We start from the raw sequence: 18,649 nt of genomic DNA, 5'->3' as shown, positions 1-18,649 counted from the left end.
ACATCATAGAGAAGCAAGCCCAATGCCCTAAGTCCACTGAGTTAGTTCTTCAAGAGGATCAAGAGGAAGGAGACTGTTTCAGATTGCCTTAGGCTTTTTGTTCTGTTCCCAAAGGGAGTAGTAATGCGACTCATATAGGTATATTAAGGGAAATTTCCTTTGATTTATTGGATTTCATCATGGTGTATATCCCATCATTCCAAAGAACACTCTTGCGTGTATCTGAAAGGGCCTCGTGTGTCATGTGGGTAATTAACCAGGAGAGCCTTCTGGGGTTATGTTGTTTTTGCACAGGTAGTAATGTGGAAGGAAAACATTTCTGCTTTTCTGCTTTGGTTTAATACCATCTCTGTTAATACCAACAGCTCCGAGTGGTGTTATGACAGCTCTAGCACTGTTTGATTCTATTGAGATGGACTGTAATGGGTTGGCTTTTTGTTCAGCAGGTATTTAAATCTTCTGTACTGAGCACTGTTCTAGATATGGAGTGTTGAATTGTGAGGTAGGTCCCAGCTCTTGCCTTGTATACGTCCAAATTCAAAGTAGACAATTATAACACAATCCTCTTTTTCTTCATGTAGAATTAGAGGTAGTTCACTCTTAATTGTTTATCTATGAATTAGTCATGTTGTGGAATGCTCTTTAAAAATTTGAAATTCCTATTTGCCTTCTCATTCTTATTTTTTAGTCATCTTTGTCTTATGATTTAATACATATATAAGTGTTTTCCCCACAAAAAGCCCAAGACCTTTACCCTTTTCCTTTATAAATAACAGCAACTAAAGCAGCTACCTGGAGCAGGATTTTATTTTTGCAAGGGAATTCAAAAGGTTATATTAAAGGGGCAGCTAATTCTTCTTTCACCCTGGTGCCTCCTTGCTCTGTGTCCTTCTTCCACAGCTCCTAAACAGAGGGTCAAAGATTGAATATCATATACCACCTTCAATGGTACCCCCTCCGCATGATCGCCTTCCCTTACATTCATGCTTTCTCTCAGTTACACATACACTCAGTCTACACTAGTCTAGCCTCTGATTCATAAACATCTTCAACTCTGGTTCCTTGTCTTTTGTTTTCCTTTCTTCTAATTACCTGAAATCACCTCCCACTTCCACCTGTTGCGATCCTACCTGTCCATGGAAATCTTACTCAAATGTTCCTCCAGGAAGCCCCAGCCTCTTGATCTCTCCAACCTCATCTACTACTCTTCCCCTTCCTTCACTTTGTTCTGGCTACACTGGTCTGCTAGCTCTTTCTTAAACATAATAAGCATCTTCCCACCTCTGGGCATTTATTCTTGCTATTACCTTTGCTCAGAATGTCTTTCCTTAGACAGCCACATGGCTTGCTCCCTTCCCTCGCTTTTATCCCCTCTCCATCTTTTTTTCCTACTTTATTTTTTCCTTTGCTCTTATCACCATTTAGCATAATGTTTTACATTTTTTAGTGTTTATCATCTATCTCAATCCACTAACATACATACTCCATGAGCGCAGGAGTTTTATCTGTTTTGTTCACCGCTCTGTGTCAAATAGCACCTAGAATTATGTCGGGCACAGAGTAAGAGCCTTCCAAAAAATTGATGAATGAATGAATAAATATCAGTAATTCTATCACCTAGTTCTGTGGGCATATGCTTTTGACGTAACAACACGATGTTGGCATTTAATACTCTGTATTCCTGTAAGGCCTGTTATGATATCCTGTATTTGTACTTTTATTAAAAATTTCAATTATTTGAGTTCTCTAGGAAAAATATTTCTGTAAAACTATTTCATAGCATATCTATTTTCAGCACTCTCAAGTCCTACAGAATTTTGTCAGTTTATATTTACTGTTTAATATGCTTAAAACCTTGTACCATTCAGCTGTAGTGCTGAAGTTTTTAAGCTCAGAGCAGTTGGAGTAATTTTGCTATTTATCATTGTGTTTCTAGTGAGCTGAAAACCCTAGGAAGTTTTAGAAGTATTTCCAATCAGTGATGTAAACTAGTAAAATACAGTGAAGATTAATGAAGGTAAATTAGTCACTGTTCTAATCATATATTATCCCTACTTTTTTTTTCTTTTGCTTTTGACACCTCAGATATGAAGCAGGAGCTTTAAAAGGACTATAGCTTTGAGATTCTTTATAAATTATTTTTATGTTCTTCAAAACGACAGATCCTCTCTGAAGCACCTGTCTCCTGAGAATCCCAAGATGGGAGAGCTCAATCTTAAACTGGCTATTCCCTAGTTGAAAGAAGAGGAATGTAAAGATTCACTTAGATAATGGGGTAAATCATTGAGGGTGAGAGCAGGAAATGGTGGAGGGGAAAGAAACACAAAAGAGAAAAAAACTATGGTTGAAGATGGATGAAAGATTAAATTTCCCCTGAGCAAATTTTATTTTTAATATTGTTAATTTTTAAATCTGCTAAAAGGAAGAGGAAGTCTGGAAATTTACTGTCTCTACTACCTTCTGTCCACAGTGATCTAGGCAATTGTAGTATCATAATACTGTTTGTAATCACAGTACAAGACATTTTGGTGGTCTTCATCCCAATATTTGTATAGAATTGTTTCCAGCCTAGATTCCAGAGAAGTTCTAAACCATTTTTACCTTTCGTGGGATATAAATTTAAGGTGGGCAATCCCATGTATTTTTTTCCTAACCTGTTTTGCGTTTTCTGATTGATTATAAAAGTATATCATGTTTATCTCCGAGAGGACAGGAACAGATAGATGTCTCTTGCTCATTATGTAAAATAGCAGACAGATACTTGTTGAATGACATTAGTTATAGAAAAATTATGCAGATAAACACTGTTAATGATTTAATATAGTTTATTTTAGGCTTTTTCCTAGATGTTTTTAAACCAACATGTTTCTAAAAATGGGTTTTATAAAATTGGGGTCATGATGTATGTCTTTTTTTTCTATGTGACTGGAATGAATACCAGTTTCCTAGTCATTAAATATTCTTTAAAAATACCATTTTAAAAGAATCCTTTGAACAAACCTTCATTTAGTTGGTCATTGTAAATTTCATATCTATTGTTTCCAATTTAAAATATTTTTTGCAGTTATAAATAATGTTATAATTTGTATAGAAATTATTGTTGTATAGTCTTATCACTTCCGCGGATTCCTCTGGATGCTGGATGAACTGGGTCCACTGTAGTGAATTCTTCTTTTATATATGCTATTCTTCCCCCCCAAGCCAGAAGTCACAATTCTGGAATAGCTTTAGGCACTTTGAAGTATATTCCATGATTCTATTATATGGAGACAAAGCTTGAAACATCACAACACTTCTGTAAGCATTCATTTATTCAAGAAATATTTGAGTGCCAACTGTATGTAAGAATATAAGGATGCAAGCAAGAGGAAGTATACTATCAACAAGAAACATATAATTTAGTGAGGAAAACAGACGTGTAAACAGTCATAATTTGGTAAGTGCTATAGTAGAAATGAAGTGGGAAAAATGCCCAACCCTGTCTTTGTTGAGGATGGGGGCAGGGAGGAGAGGAGAGAGAACTATGGTGTGAACCAGGGAGGTTTAACAGGAGGGCATTAACTGGATTTTAAAAGAATTCAGGGCAATTTCCAGGTGTACATAATGGGAAAGATATTCCAGGCTGTGGGAATAGTGTGTGTAAATACCTGGTGACTTGAGAAACCGTGAGTTTTGAGGGATCTGCAACTGCATTCCAGGTCCGGTGTGACCAGCCCCGACGGAGAGGTCGTAGATGGAGGACACGAACTCTTTTCTGGCAGGAAAGGACCAGATCATGGAGCTTCTGTGTCATGTCAGAGAATTTGGACTCTTCCTGTAAATTTAAGAAATGCTTTTAGAGAGTATCTTTCATGATGTAGAGGATGGATTAGACAAATATAAGGAGCAGTTACTGAAATTTTATGCAAACAAATTTACACACTAGTACTAGAGATAAAAGGAAGGGATGGATTTGAGTATATTTAGAAGGTAATAAAAAAATTCCCTGGTGATTGATGGAAAAATAACATTCAGAATTGCTGGCTTGGGTGACTACCTCAGTGCCATCAACAGAATTAGAAAAGACCTAATTTGTGGAGTCTGGATCATGTGTTTGGTTTTGGACATATGTCCTTGCATAGGTAGAGATGTCTGATAGAAGGCAGGAAATGCAGCTCTGGCCTGGAGAGATCTTGGCTGGGGATACAGGTTTGGGAGTCATCGTCACATAGTGGGGTGGTACCTCTGAAGTGTAGGTGAGGTCACACAGGAAAGTTTGTAGGAGTTGAGGAAAGGCTGTATTGTTAGAGTGGCAGAAGAAAATAATGCATATTGAAGGTGTCTGAGAAGAAAAAAAGAGGTATGAGGAAGTTCTTTTAATAGAAATCAACATTTTCCAGAACTGATTTCTATCATCTGCATCCATTCTTGTTGTCTTCTGCTCTGACTACGATACGGCAAATGTATTGATTTTCCAAATAATATAAATCTGAGGTTTTGTGTCATTCCCCCTTTATTCTCATTGTCCGTGGAATAAATTCTTAGAATAATATGCCTTTCAAGGCTCTGTGTGTGTACCAAAAGGCTCGCTGTACTGAACTTCTTTCAGCTCTTTATATGCACTCTACTCTTTGTCCTTTAGGTTTTTGCAGATACTATTTCCTTCTCCCAGAATACTCTTCTCTTTCATTTGTTTATCTTCTACTCTTTGGGTTTATTTTTAAACACTGAATTTTCAGGAAGGCCTTTTCTGCCTCTTAGATAAGGCCGTATCTATCTGTTGCATGATTTCTTACCATAATACTCATTCATCACTCATGATTGTAGCTGTCAGTCTTCCTGCTCTATTCAAGGTGCATGAGAGCAGGGACCTTGTACTTACCAGTGAATCAGCTAGCCTCACTTAATGCCTAGCACACAGTATGTGTTCAGTAAATACATTTTGAAAGCATGAGCAACATAGTGGTCATGTGAGCAAGGAGCTGAAAGAGTTCATTAAGAGCAAAAGAGTTGAGGTAAGGTTGGTAAATAAGGAAGTAGAGGCAATTAGATCACTCCTTGAAGCAGCTTAGCTATGAAGAGACAGAAATGAGACACACAAATGGTTCTTCTACCGTTTCTGGTTTTTTCCTTCCATTGAAATAGGTTACAGCTTTCAGTTATTATTATTTAAGTTTGTCTTACTACCCAAGTGATCAGGAGTGTTGCTGAGTTTAGTGAAGAAAATCAGACAAAGAATTTGGAAGGAATTAGGAATTTAGAAAGGAGATTAAAAGCAAACACTTAGGACGGATTGCTGGGAACCAAGGTAGGGGATAAATTTAAAGCCTTCTTTCCTCCCTTTCTTTTTCCCTCCCTCTTTCCCTTTCTTCCTTTCTGATGTAGAGCCTCTTGATTTCCAGCCCCAGTTGTTCCACTCTGCGTATGGTTAGGATGAGACATGTTGATGAATGGGGAGCTGGGATGGAGCAGGAAGGGGGACAGGGTGAAAAGGAGTATTTAACATTTAACCATTACTTACAGAGAGCCTCTTATGCGCTAGACAGTGGGATACATCAGTGAACAGAGTAGAGCAAGTTCTTGCTGTGATGGATCTTACATTCTAGTGGGGGGAGAGAGAAAGTAAGCAATAAACATAATAAGTTATATGAGATATTAGAAGGTGATTAAAGATATGGAAAGAAAAAGTTGAATAGGTTAAGGGGGATCAGGATTGCCAGCGTGGGATGGTGCAGGCAGATTAGGGAATTATAAAAGGATGGTCAGGAAAGACCTCATTGAGATTAGATTTGAGTAAAGACTTGAGGCAAGTGAAAGAATTAGCCAAGTGGATATCTGGATAATCAGAGGAAGTCTTAAATATCTCTTACTGAATCACTTGAAAACTATCTGTACAACTAAATTGTAAGCTTAGCGTCAGGAATTAGAACTAAGACACAATCATTACTCTGGGGGTGAACACACAATGGGATTTATAGATGATGTAATACAGAATTGTACACCTGAAATCTATGTAATTTCACTAACAATTGTCACCCCAATAAATTTAAAAAAAGACACAATCATTGTTATTTTAATTAAATTAAGTTCAGCAGTAACGGGTGTAGGTTACCCATGCCTGTGTCATTTTATAAAAGCATGATTTTGTAAACAAAGGATATGTAGCTGCTTCTACGTCTCTTTCCACCAATGTTCTCTAATCTTTAAATGCTAATAAAATTAAGTCTGTTGACATAATTTTATTAGCATTTAAAGATTAGCCCCAAATCTGATGGTGATAGAGAATGAATGTATATGCTACTTCTTATTTTTCTGACATTTGATCTCTCAAAATGTCACCCACATTCTTTTTTTTTTTTTTTGAACACAGTTTGACTGAATATATTATACTGTACATTCTGTGTCTTGATAGTCTGACATGAGAGACTACTGAGTTTTCCTGTTAGGGTGAGAGAGAATGAATAATTTGGAAAAATAGGTTAATAGCAGAAAATAAGGACTATGCTTCCAAAATTTTATTTGAAATTACGTTTTTTATTAAGTTAGTAGATAAAACTTGGTGAAGGTAGACATAAAACAGTGCCATCTCTGGTGCATAAATTCTAGTTTCCAAATTGACTTGTGGATACAGCCAGCCCCCGCCTTAGATTTATAATACATCTAGTATTCTAGTTATTTTTATTTACATAGGCTCAGCATTGTCACTTTAACCATGATTTCCGGTGTTTTTGATGGAGACAAATGGGTTAGAACGCAGATTGACTTAGGTTTCTTACTGTAGTTTTGCTTTCGAAATGTATAAATGTTTCACTTCTAAATTTTAGATAAATTTTAGATTGTGGTTTCAGACCAAATCCACAGGAAGAGAAACATGAGGCTTATTAACAAATGATACTTGTGTTGTCAGGGCTTTGTTGTCAATTTGAGAATTTAGTCCAAGATCAGATAAATTGGATCAGGCACTTTCACTGGCAGTATTAGATTATTTGAGTATTTGTACATGTTTGAGTGTTATTAGAGAGCTATTGCTTTCCATTTACGTGAAGAACTATTTAAATTAGAGAGGGTCGATAACTCTGAAAAGGGCAAGATGAATTTAGGTCTAGATGAATTTAAGTCTAACGTAACTCTGTTTCTGTTGAATGTCATAGTCTCCCACTGAGATTTTGAGGTGATGTAGGAAGCCAGGCTGATATAGCCTGGTCTATCTTTGAGGTTTTTGGGCCCATGAGTCATATTGGCCCCTACTTTCTAATTTTAATAAAAATGAATCAGATTGAAATGACTAAGAGTGACCTAATTTTTGTTTAGCTCTTTCATAATCAGTACATTGTTCGTTTGTCACAATAATCCTATGAAGTAGGTGGGACAGATAAATTACCTATAGTTTACCCAAGAAGAAACTTAACTATTTGCTCTAGATCTTACTGTTAGTAGATGGCCCTATGATGGCTTGAATCCGGATCTTCTCACTGTATAGTCTCTGTCCTTTCCACTACAACAAGCTGCCTCAGGACTGCAGCTTTAAATTTATTGCTGTACTCACAGCTGTAAACACATTGCTTAGCACAATAATAAGGTCTGCACAAATTGTGGTCCGATGTCAGATGAGACTTGGCAGCCTCACGCCTCTGCTGAGAAGTGAGAGATTTTTTTTTGCACCGATTTGAATTTGCGTATAAGTAAGCTTCAGGTCTCAGCATCAGTTTTCAGAGGCACTTTTTTCTGGTTACTTGCCTGGTCATTACTCTTACCCTCATATTTTCCAAATCAAAGCCCAGGCTTGATTCGCCTTTACTATGTAGATGACTTAGCTCAAAGCCACCCTACAATATAAATAACTTAAAATTTGAGAACTGTCCTGTTCCTTGGTTGTTGGACACCCTTCCTGCTGTGCCTTCTCTTGCCCTCATTTTGTTAAGAACGTTAGGCTTTATGGTTATTGTTACCTAGATTAACTGACTAGATTCTGTAATGCTATTAAAAATTAAAATGAACAAAAAGCTAATTTTTTCAGGCAAATAGAATAGCCTGCCTTCTGTAGCATTACCTAGTTACTTCTGTTTGCCTCTGCCTAATTTATGGTAAACAGGACTGCCTGAGAAGCATGTGACTTTCAGCTTTCTCCTGTGAACCATTTTGTTACTTCTTATACCCATGCACCCCCTTTTTAGGTGTCTGTGCCTTCTTGCACCTCTTTTTTAACCCTTTCTCTTACCAGTATCAGGAGGAGCCAATGTGAGCATGACTTAATATATTTTAGTAGACAGAATTTTCAATAAATTATTAACAATTTTTTCATTTTAAGCTTTTTAGCTCCTATCCTAATTGTAATAGATGACAGAAGTGCTTGGGTCCCTTACCAGTTTTTCTTTCCCCAGGAATAATTTCCTATTATTCTTTCTGCAGTAGCATAGATACATGGGTAGGACTTGCCTTCCTATTTTGCCTCTCTCCTCCTTGCCTGGGCATAGGTAGCCTTCTTTCCTACCTTTTATTTTTTAAATACATTTTAATTAATATGTGTAGAATTTTAGAGATTTTGATGTACGAATAAATGAAAAATTACCTATATATCCTTTACCAAAATGTAAGCATTGTTGTATATATCTTTGCAGACTTTTTAAAAACTCATGTTAAGGACATGTACATAAATCATAATATATAAACATATATAAAATATTACACACAATATATATGCTATATTGTATATATTTGATAATTACTTTTTTGTTTAACATATATCACAAACCACTTTTCATGTCAGTAAATATATACATTTAGTATTTGTGTATTATTTCCTTGTATTGTTCAATTTTTAATCCATTATTGTTGAACAAGGAGATTGTTTCCAGTATTTCCCTGTTATAAGCAATACAGTAATCAGTATCCTTGAACAAAGTCTTTTCACACATCCTTAATTATTCTTTAAGTAAATTTCTAGAATTAAATTTGCTGAGTTATTTTAAGGTTTTAGTGCGTTTTGTCCTATTATTATCCCCCAAAAGTTGTACCCAACAGTGATTGAGAGTTCACATCTTTCCTACCTCTTTTAACCTTAAGTCAAACCCTTTCCTTCACCATTAAGACCTCCAGATATTTAGTTTAGTTAAGTAATCTTCTGGAAGGAACTCGTTTTTCAATAAAAATCCATTAGGAAAGGGTTAGCAAAACTTTTCAGAGAGAAGTGTTCTAACAGACTAAGGCTTTTGTATGTCCTAAGACATAAGTCATGTGGCCAGATTTGGGGTCACCCTAATGGGAAGGCCTCAGGCTCTGAATGTGTCTGCGGTGTAGTGGGGGGAAACCCTGCAATACAGCCTCCAGCCCTGAAGAGGGAGTACCTCTGCAGAAGCTGTAGTTTGAGATTGCTGTTATGATTGGAAAATAAGACCAGTTAGCATTATTTTGTAATTCCCATCAACATTCAGCTATTCGATACTAGTATGGAATTAATGGATAATTGGTTTTAATTAGATTAGGATTTTGCTAGGCTAACACTATAGAAAAGGGGTTAAGGAAGTTAAGGATGTTTGCAAAAGAGTGATTTTAGAGTAATGGACCGTGGCACTCTGACAGTTTAGGGAGGATGTGAGGAATTGAGAGGTAATGGATAGTCACAGGGAAATGCACTGGATTCATGAGGAGGAAGAATCTCTGGAATGGAAGGATGAGGGTTAAGTGAGGTGAAAGGATAGGAGGTTATGATCAGGAAGGTACAGTATTTGAAATCAAGATTCAGGTAGGAGGTCAAGGAATGAGAAGTCAGAGAGGAGATCTGGATATTGAAGTCTCTATGAATGGTGGCAAGAGGGGTGGAGAGCATGACTGTGCGTCAGGGCGTAAAGTCCTACCTGAACGAGGAGGGGTGACCAAGAAGTTAGTGGATGACAGCTAGGGCGATAGTCTCTCACTCCCCCTGCTTACACTCTTATGTTCCCGAATACAATATAAGTTTACTCTTTGAAATGCCTGTCTTTTCATTATAACCTTTGCCTGGAAGAATTCTGCCATAATCCTTTACCTCTCCTCCCCACCCCCTTTCTTCCAGGAAAGGCACATTAAGACTCAGTTTAGATTTACTTCTTCCTGGAAGCTTTCTCCAGTCATCCTTGAATGGGCTTAGAACCCTGCTGCTCGTCTGGTATCACCTTTGAGAGCATTTCTCACGCTGTGTTGTATGTACTTTTCTCTGTCTCTCCACCTGATACAAGCTCTCTGAAGACTGGAACTGTTTTGTTTCGTTACATCCCCAGTGTCAATAACAATCCCTGGCACCTAGTTAGTATTCCGGAATGTTGGTTGAATGAATGAACAGTCAAAAACAATGTTCCATAAAAGAGTCAGGTACAGAGGTTTTATACAGCCGATGGCATTGACTGTTTACTTGTTTTGTGGACAAACCAGCTACTTTGCATTCCTTCAAACCTTGTAGGTGCTGTGTTGCCACTTTTGTATTGAACTTCATATTCTTTAGTCTGGGATGCCTTATTCTGACTTTGAGGAATAATCACTGTTCACTATAGGTTGCTTGTTAAACATTGAGACGTCTGGATTTTCTCTTATGTTAAAAGAATATTTTTGGAGGAAGGGGGCATATTTAAAACTGATGTCCTCCATTGGCTTCATGGAAAAGTTTTGTGACCCTAAAAATATGCTGGAAAGAAGTTAACTGGACATAGGATGAGGGGGGCCTAATGTGAAGAACAGGAAAGTGGAATATAGGAGCTGACCTCATTTATCAGCGTTGTGACCATCTTTCATAGCTTTCAGATGACTGTTGTTACTTGCCTGTTTCATTTTTTACCCCAGTTTAAAAAAATTAACTTCTAACTTAGTGGCTCCTGAGATGTATTGTGCTTTAAGTCGTATCTTTCTGTTCTTTGTTGAAAACTTACAGATAAAACGTATAAACATAAAACTTTTCCTTTATTTGTCACATTACAAATTTCACAGCATGTAGGAAAGTGCATGGCAGATAAAACTGGCAACTGGATAATACTGTTGAAATAGAAAATGTCTTAGTTCGAAAGATCAGCATCTTTAATTTTTTTTTTCTTGGTGCAAGTGGAAATCTAAGGGTAACTTTTTACTATGAATTTAAAAATACAAGACAGGATAGTAAATTAACTTGGAAATATTAATTAAGAGATTAAAGGGAAATGCATTGGCAATGAGAATAGAAACTTAATTTAACTGGAAAGGCTCTTTTATGGATTTTATAGTGACATGGATCACATTTATTGTTAGTTTATCTTTTTCACTCAATTTCAATTCCTGATTAATAAGAGTTAAATAAGAGATTTATTATAATAAAATATTTTATTAGATTTCTGGGTGTTTAGTCTACTCTGAAGTCCAAATATTAGTGTATACCAATAACCTACTAAAATGAATAGAAATCAGAAATAGATCTTTTTTAAAGAGTGCTGTGGTACTTCTATTAATTTCTTCTGTAAACATAATGCAGGTTCTTCAGATTCTTATGTGTTAAAGTTAAAAACAAAAATACTTGAGAATATCACATTTAATTTGTTGCAGGGGAATGTTGGGTTTCAAAAACCAGTATTACATATGACTGCTTTGGATTTTAGTGTGAAATTATACAGTTAAATTTCTGAAAGATCTCTTTAGTAAATTGAATCTATAAAGTCTCTGTTTAGATTTTTTTTCTGAAAGCCTCTTTGCCTTTCATTATAAAAGAGCCTGGTACTGCTTTCTGTTTTAAAAATCCAGCTGGAAAATTACAGAATATGAACATTTGCCCATCAGTTCTTCATTAGAACAGAAACATGTCTTTAAAATGGAGACTGGCATTTAAGTATTTATCCTATCAATGGGAGTTGTAGCGTATAGTATTTACTTTTTTTTTTTTTTAATTGGGGAAGGGGAACAGGACTTTATTGGGGAACAGTGTGTACTTCCAGGCCTTTTTTTCCCAGTCAAGTTGTTGTCCTTTCAATCTTTGTTGTGGAGGGTGCCGTTCAGCTTCAAGTTGTTGTCCTTTCAGTCTTAGTTGTGGAGGGCGCAGCTCAGCTCCAGGTCCAGTTGCCCTTGCTAGTTGCAGGGGGCACAGCCCACCATCCTTTGTGGGAGTCAAACCGGCAACCTTGTGATTGAGAGGCCGCGCTCCAACCAACTGAGCCATTTGGGAGCTCAGCGGCAGCTCAGCTCAAGGTGTCCTGTTCAATCTTAGTTGCAGAGAGCGCTGCCCACCATCCCTTGCAGGACTCGAGGAATTGAACTGGCAACCTTGTGGTTGAGAGCCCACTGGCCCATGTGGGAATCGAACTGGCAGCCTTCGGAGTTCGGAGCATGGAGCTCCAACCACCTGAGCCACCAGGCCGGCCCTAGTATTTACTTTTTACTTAACTATATGTAATATGTTTTGACTTCTGCATAGTGTAGATGAACTTTAAAAGACCATCTTTATTTTATGTGGTTCTGTGATTGTTGTTCCAATGCTCCAGTGATCTGCTTCTTTCTGAACCCCTCAGAATCTCTAAAAAAGTCAAAGCATCCTTGGTCTTTGCGTCTGCAATTTGGTTCTCTTAAATTGAAACAACATATTTGTGTTGATTCTGATAAAAATTGACTCATAAATGTATCTTAAAGAGTATACTTAAAATAATTTTATATGTATTCTTTTAAAAATAGTTAATAAACTTAATTTTTAGACAGTATTAGATTTACAGAATAATTGAGCAAATAGTGCAGAGTTACATTCATCCACACCGTCTTCTACAGTTTCCCCTTTTATTAACATCTTGCATTAGTGTGCTACGTTTATTGCAATTATTGAACCAATATTGACTTATTATAGTCCATAGGTTACACTAAGGTTCACTCTTTGTTGTATAGTTCTGTGGGTTTTGACAGATATATAATAACATGTATCCACCGTTACAGTTTCATACAGAATTGTATCACCGCACCAAAAATTCCTGTTTCACCTGTTCATCATTCTCAGCCTGAACCCATGGCAGTGGTTCTTTTTACTCTTTCTATAGTCTATAGTTTTGCCTTTTCCAAAATGTCATGTAGTTAGAATCATAGTATATATGTGTGTGTATATATATATATATATATATATATGTGTGTGTGTGTGTGTGTATATATATATATATATATATATAGCCTTTTCAGACTGGCTTGTTTGACTTAATTTGCATTTAAGGTTACTCTGTATCTTTTTATCGCTTGATGGCTCATTAATTGTTATTATTGAATGATATTTCATTGTATGGGTGAACCACAGTTTATCCATTTACTTATTGAAGGATATCTTGATTTCTCCAATTTTGGCGATTATGAATAAAGCTGCTACTATAAACATTCTTGTGCAGGTTTTTGTGTGGACATGTTTTTTAACTTAATTGGGTAAATGCCAAAAGTGGAGAAATGCTGTATCATATGGTAAGACTGTTTAGCTTTGTAAGAAACTATCAAACGGTCAGTAGACGTGTTCTTAAGAATCAATCTAATTAAATGTCTGGAAGGATATTCTCAAAACTATTAACAGGAGTTTCTACCTCAGGGAGATGAGATAAGGAAGGAGGGAGGAGGACTGTCATCTTTAATTATTTGAATTTTTTAAAACAAAATATTTTGTAGTGATTTTTTACAAATACATTTTTCTCCAAAATGCTTTATTTAATTCATAGTAATAAAAATTGAAAATAAATCAACATAAATGAAAATTAGTAGACCATTTAAAACAGTATATCATCAGTTTCATACTGCTTCTGAGTTGTAGAGGATTTTAATATTTTATTCTTAGATTTTTAAAGAGCAGTAACTTTCCTACAATCCTAATTGTCTGTTCAGCAAAGTTATAGCGCATCTGTCGCCCAGTCCTTCAAAGAATCGTGCCCAGGGCTCAGAGAACACACTTAGTCTAGCCCTGGGAAGTTAGGGAAGACTTCCGGAGGAGGTGGTACCTTAATCACACTCTGCATCACTGTCTAAATTCACGAGGTTGGGGGAGCGGGGCAGAGGGCAAAGGGACAATGTGCCACGATGAGGACTGTGCTTGCAAACTAGAGACCCAGTCATTTGCTGCTGACTAACCTGAAACTGGAATTAAGTGTTCCAAACTCTCAGAGAATCGTATTATATCTTTTCATGTTGTTGGCACTTGTTTGATAATCTGTAATTGTGAAATTTAGACTCATATTTTCTTTTGGTTTCTAGTGCCTGGCAAAGTGCATTGCCCTACTGCCTGTTTTGCTTAGAAAACTGAAGTAATGAATAACCTGCATGTATTTTGTCGTTGGAGGTGTCAGCATCTTTCGCTGTCACATGTGTTAACTATTGCATTCCTCACCTGAATTTTAGAACTTTGAATTGTTCAACTACCACTACTTGTAGGGTACATATGTTACTTTCTTGTACCATCTATGTCTTATACTTAAATCTTTCTTCCCAATATGTAAACTTCCGTTCTATGTCTATAGATGTTTTTCTGTTTTCTAGGATACAGTAAGATTTTTTAAATTATCACTTAGGAGGATGGGGAAAGAAGGGAAACCAGGAAATATACCAACATTTGGGGATAGAAGTGGATATGTTCAACTATGAAATTATTTAAGACTTTAAATATGTAAGAGTTAACATTCTGTTACATTGAAAATCATCATAGGAAATAATTGTAGTTTAAAAGATGATTAGTACATTACTTTGTAGATTATTTTTCAACAGAAGTTACCCCTGATATCTGTTAAATATTATGCAATTAATAATTTTCTTTAGTACTTATTTTTACTTAGCGTTTAGCGTTTATTTTTTAAAAACTTTATTTACAAAAACTAGCAATGCAGGAGTATAAGAGATGGGTTCAAGAGATGTTTAGGAGATGGAATAATAGAATTTGCAGACTGATCGCATATGATAACTTTAATAAGTCCTCAACTAGCTCATCTCCACAGGAGCCTGTTGCATTTTCAAAACGGAAAAGAGAATTCTAGTGTTTTGAAAGGACCAGTGAAACTTTGATATCAGAAGAATATCTTGGGTTCTGGGACTGTTACTCTGTCAGCAGGATGACCTGGGACAAGTCACTTAACATTACTAAGTCTATGCTTCTAAATAAATATTAATAGAATTAAGTATTGATTAGAAAGTTCCTCCAGACTATAAAACTACACAAATCTAATTGCCATCATTGTTATGGAACTTGTCTTCTAACACACATCTTATTACTCACTGAAACAAGATCCCCAGGAGATCAGTTATTATTACTTATTCTGTAACTTCTAGCCATGTTTTCTATACCTGAATCTCACTGGCTCATGAAGTGCTGAGCAGTAGACAACCTAAATCTATATGCACATAACTAACTATAACCCGAGAGAGATTGAAATGCCAATGCTAAAAGATTTTAGGAACTGGGACAAGACCAGAAGTTAACAGACAATTCTTTTGTCCAAGGGCAAGAAAGAGGAGTGGTTAGGAATTGTGTGAGACTTTTGGCTGGCTGGCTGTTCCCATTTCTCTAAATCTGTTAACCATTGGGGGAGGAGGAACTGTGGGTGGGGGGAATTAAAATGTATGTTCTCTCTGCCTGAGACCTCTCCTTACCCTGTTTATCACAATATATGAGGAAAATGTGAACTTCCCATCATAAAATATTTGAGACTTTTGCTGTAGAACAATCCTTTGTTCTTCCCATTTCTAATTGTACCTCTGTATTTCTCTCCCCCATCCTATTCTTTTTTTTTCTCACCCTCTATATCTCATTTCTAAAAGTATCCCTTGTAAGGCTGTCTTACCTGTGTACTTTATCGTTCTTCTTTCTGTTCCTTTCCCTTTTTGTTTTCCTATTTCCTCTGGTAACATGATTTATTTAATCCAGCAAATTAGTATATCATACTTTCCTGTTTTATCATGCACTCCTTATTTTTTATGACAAGTATGAAAGTTCACGTTCAAATCTAATATAATAAGTGGTAAACATTGTAAATTATGCAATTGCTTTCCACATATGGGGTGCCCTGGGTACAACGAAAATGAACACCCATGTTAGCAATGACTGTATAATGAATGGTACAGCGCTTTTAGGCTACTTAGGCAGTATGTGTTATGGCCTTAAGTGTTCATACCATACCCTTTGACCCGGTAATTTTGTACCTTAGAATCCATTTGAAAGAAATAATCTTTTTTAGTATTTTTATTTTTCAATTACAGTTGACTTATTATATTTCAGATGTACAACATAGTGATTAGACATTTATATTTGTCCTGATAAATCTCATACCCATCTGATACCACACATAGTTGTTATAATATTACTGATTGTATTCCTTAGGCTAGACTTTACATTCCTGTGACTGTTTTGTAACTGCCAATTTGTACTTCTTAATCCCTTCCCCCTTTTCACCCATCCTCCCAACCCCCCTCCCATCTGGCAACCATCAAAATGTTCTCTGTATGTATGTGTGTGTTTTTGCTTTGTTTATTCATTTGTTTTGTTGAAAGAAACAATCTTAAATAATGAGACGACTACCTTCAATGTCTAGCAGTAAGGGAGGGTGATTATAAGGACTATTTTATAGTCATGTAATATTATGCATAGAATGGAGAAAAGTACATAACTTTAAAAACAGAATAAAAATTTGTGCCTATAATAGAACTTGACAGATGCAGATTTAACCTCTAACGTTGGTGAGAGTTATAAATTCACATAATTTATTTTAGAGCAATATGGAAGTATATCCATTTTAAATCCATATACCTTTTGACCTAACAATTCTTGTAGGTTGTCTTACTGATTAACAGATATGTGGCAAAATATTTGCAGTAATGATCATTGCAGCACTAATTATAGTAAGTCTATCCATAGTATTTTATTAAATGGTAAATAGTTTTTTTCCTAGGAATTTATCTGAAGGAAATAATCCAGGCTGTGGATAGATATAAAGCTAAGATATAGTTAGCCCTCTATTTATAATTACAAAATAATATTAAAGTCCTGAATGTCCAGCAGTAGCAGATTAATTAAATAAATTATGTATTCCATCAATGCAAAATCAGGCAGCATTGCAAATCATGTTGTAGAACAGTGTGATGCCATCATTCACTTCTACAACATACAACACACTTCGTGCACACATGCATGCACACAGGCCAGAAAAGGAAACACACACACCAAATGTTAACATTTTTCTCTGGGTAGTAAGATACAGATGATTTGTTTTTCTATTTTCCTTAAATGACGTATGACTGTATTTATAAAATATATAAAAACCATGAGTATATTTTTTCTTGCTTTCCTTTTTTAAAAAATTTATGGAGGTAACATTGGTTAAAAACTATATGTAAATTTCAAGTGTACAACATTATAATTCAATATCTGTATGCTCTATTGCATGCTCACCACCTGAAATCTAGTTTCTTCATGAGTATGTTTTAAATTAATTTTATGCGTATCTTTTCTGTATTTTTCTTTAATGGAAAAAATGAGTATACTCATTTTATTGCAATAAAGATTTTGTTTTTGTTTTTTAGTTTTGGTTAGGGCATGGTTGATCATCAACTAATTAACATAGTACCAAATAACTTTTATGTAGTTAATGAAGTTTAAAAACATTTTATTTTCATTTTAGGCCAGAAATATACATACAGGAGAGTTGGCTGCCGTGAAAATTATCAAATTGGAGCCTGGTATGTATTAACGCCTTCAAGAAAATTCTTGAACACTTTTCTTACGTAGTTCATAAATATAGGACTTAAAAGCATTTCCATGTTTTCTTCTTCCAAAAGAAATGTTGTCAGGGCAGTAGGATATCTCAAATATGATTAGATTAAATTGCATTGGAGGTTATTAGTTAAAGACAAGTTTGATATAATGGTTTTGTTGCTAAATAAAATTTGAAATTTGCACATTCAAAAATTGGAAGACACATTGACATTGTTAAAGTAATTTTATTTTAAAGTTATAGTGAATTGTTGAACTTAATATTAACCTTTATCAGAGTTTGATTAGGAAAGTCTTCATTGATTTTTGGGGAGATATTCAGTAATATTTGGGAAAATGATATTTTATATTTTATATGGCTGGTTGATTCTGGTCTTAGCGTAATGCTTATTTTTTTAAACACCTGTTTCTATCAGAAGGCTGTTTTAAAACATACTGAGTAATTTACTTCGAAAACAAAAAAGCTGTGTAAAACTTGAAACAATTTTATTATTTTGATATCCTCAAAGTTTCCTTTTTTTCTTAATGGGATCTTTTTTGAAAAAAGTGTTAGAATTGATATTGTGCTCAGATTCACTGCCAAGAATAGGAAATTGAGAAATGTGTAAAGAAGAAAATAAAAATAATCTATTATTCTATCACCCACAGAGAACTATTATTGCCTCTTGGTATGTTTCCTTCCATTTTCTTTCTCTGTATACATATAAACATTTAAAAAGTTCGAATATACTACATGCACTGTGTGCTGTCCCCCACCAACGTTACATAAAGGGCATTTTCTAGGTCAGTAAATGTATATATATTTTTTATTTAGGTATAATTGACATAGAACATTATATTATTTTCAAATAATGATTTATTATTTGTATGTATTATGAAAGCATCACAATAAATCTAGTTAATATCTGTCACAATACATAGTTACAGATTTTTTTTCTTGTGATGAGACCTTTTAAGATATACTCTCTTAGCAAC

The 18,649-nt window shown here is 35.4% G+C and overlaps 1 protein-coding gene across 4 annotated transcripts in view; it reads left to right on the top strand.

The window, feature by feature from the left end:
• The window catches only part of MAP4K5 (mitogen-activated protein kinase kinase kinase kinase 5), a 91,023-nt gene that overhangs the window by 1,423 nt on the left and 70,951 nt on the right, over positions 1 to 18,649 (top strand). For all 4 annotated transcript variants that reach the window (XM_081050052.1, XM_081050053.1, XM_081050051.1 and 1 more), the window contains exon 3: positions 17,583 to 17,640. In XM_081050052.1, coding sequence (XP_080906178.1) covers positions 17,583 to 17,640 — 58 coding nt within the window. The remainder of the gene's footprint in view (positions 1 to 17,582; positions 17,641 to 18,649) is intronic.

The sequence above is a fragment of the Rhinolophus hipposideros genome (assembly GCF_964194185.1).
Source record: "Rhinolophus hipposideros genome assembly, chromosome: 5".
Lineage (NCBI taxonomy): Eukaryota > Metazoa > Chordata > Mammalia > Chiroptera > Rhinolophidae > Rhinolophus > Rhinolophus hipposideros.
The sequence above is the reverse complement of the archived record's forward strand: the minus strand, read 5'-3'. Positions and strand labels throughout refer to the sequence as shown.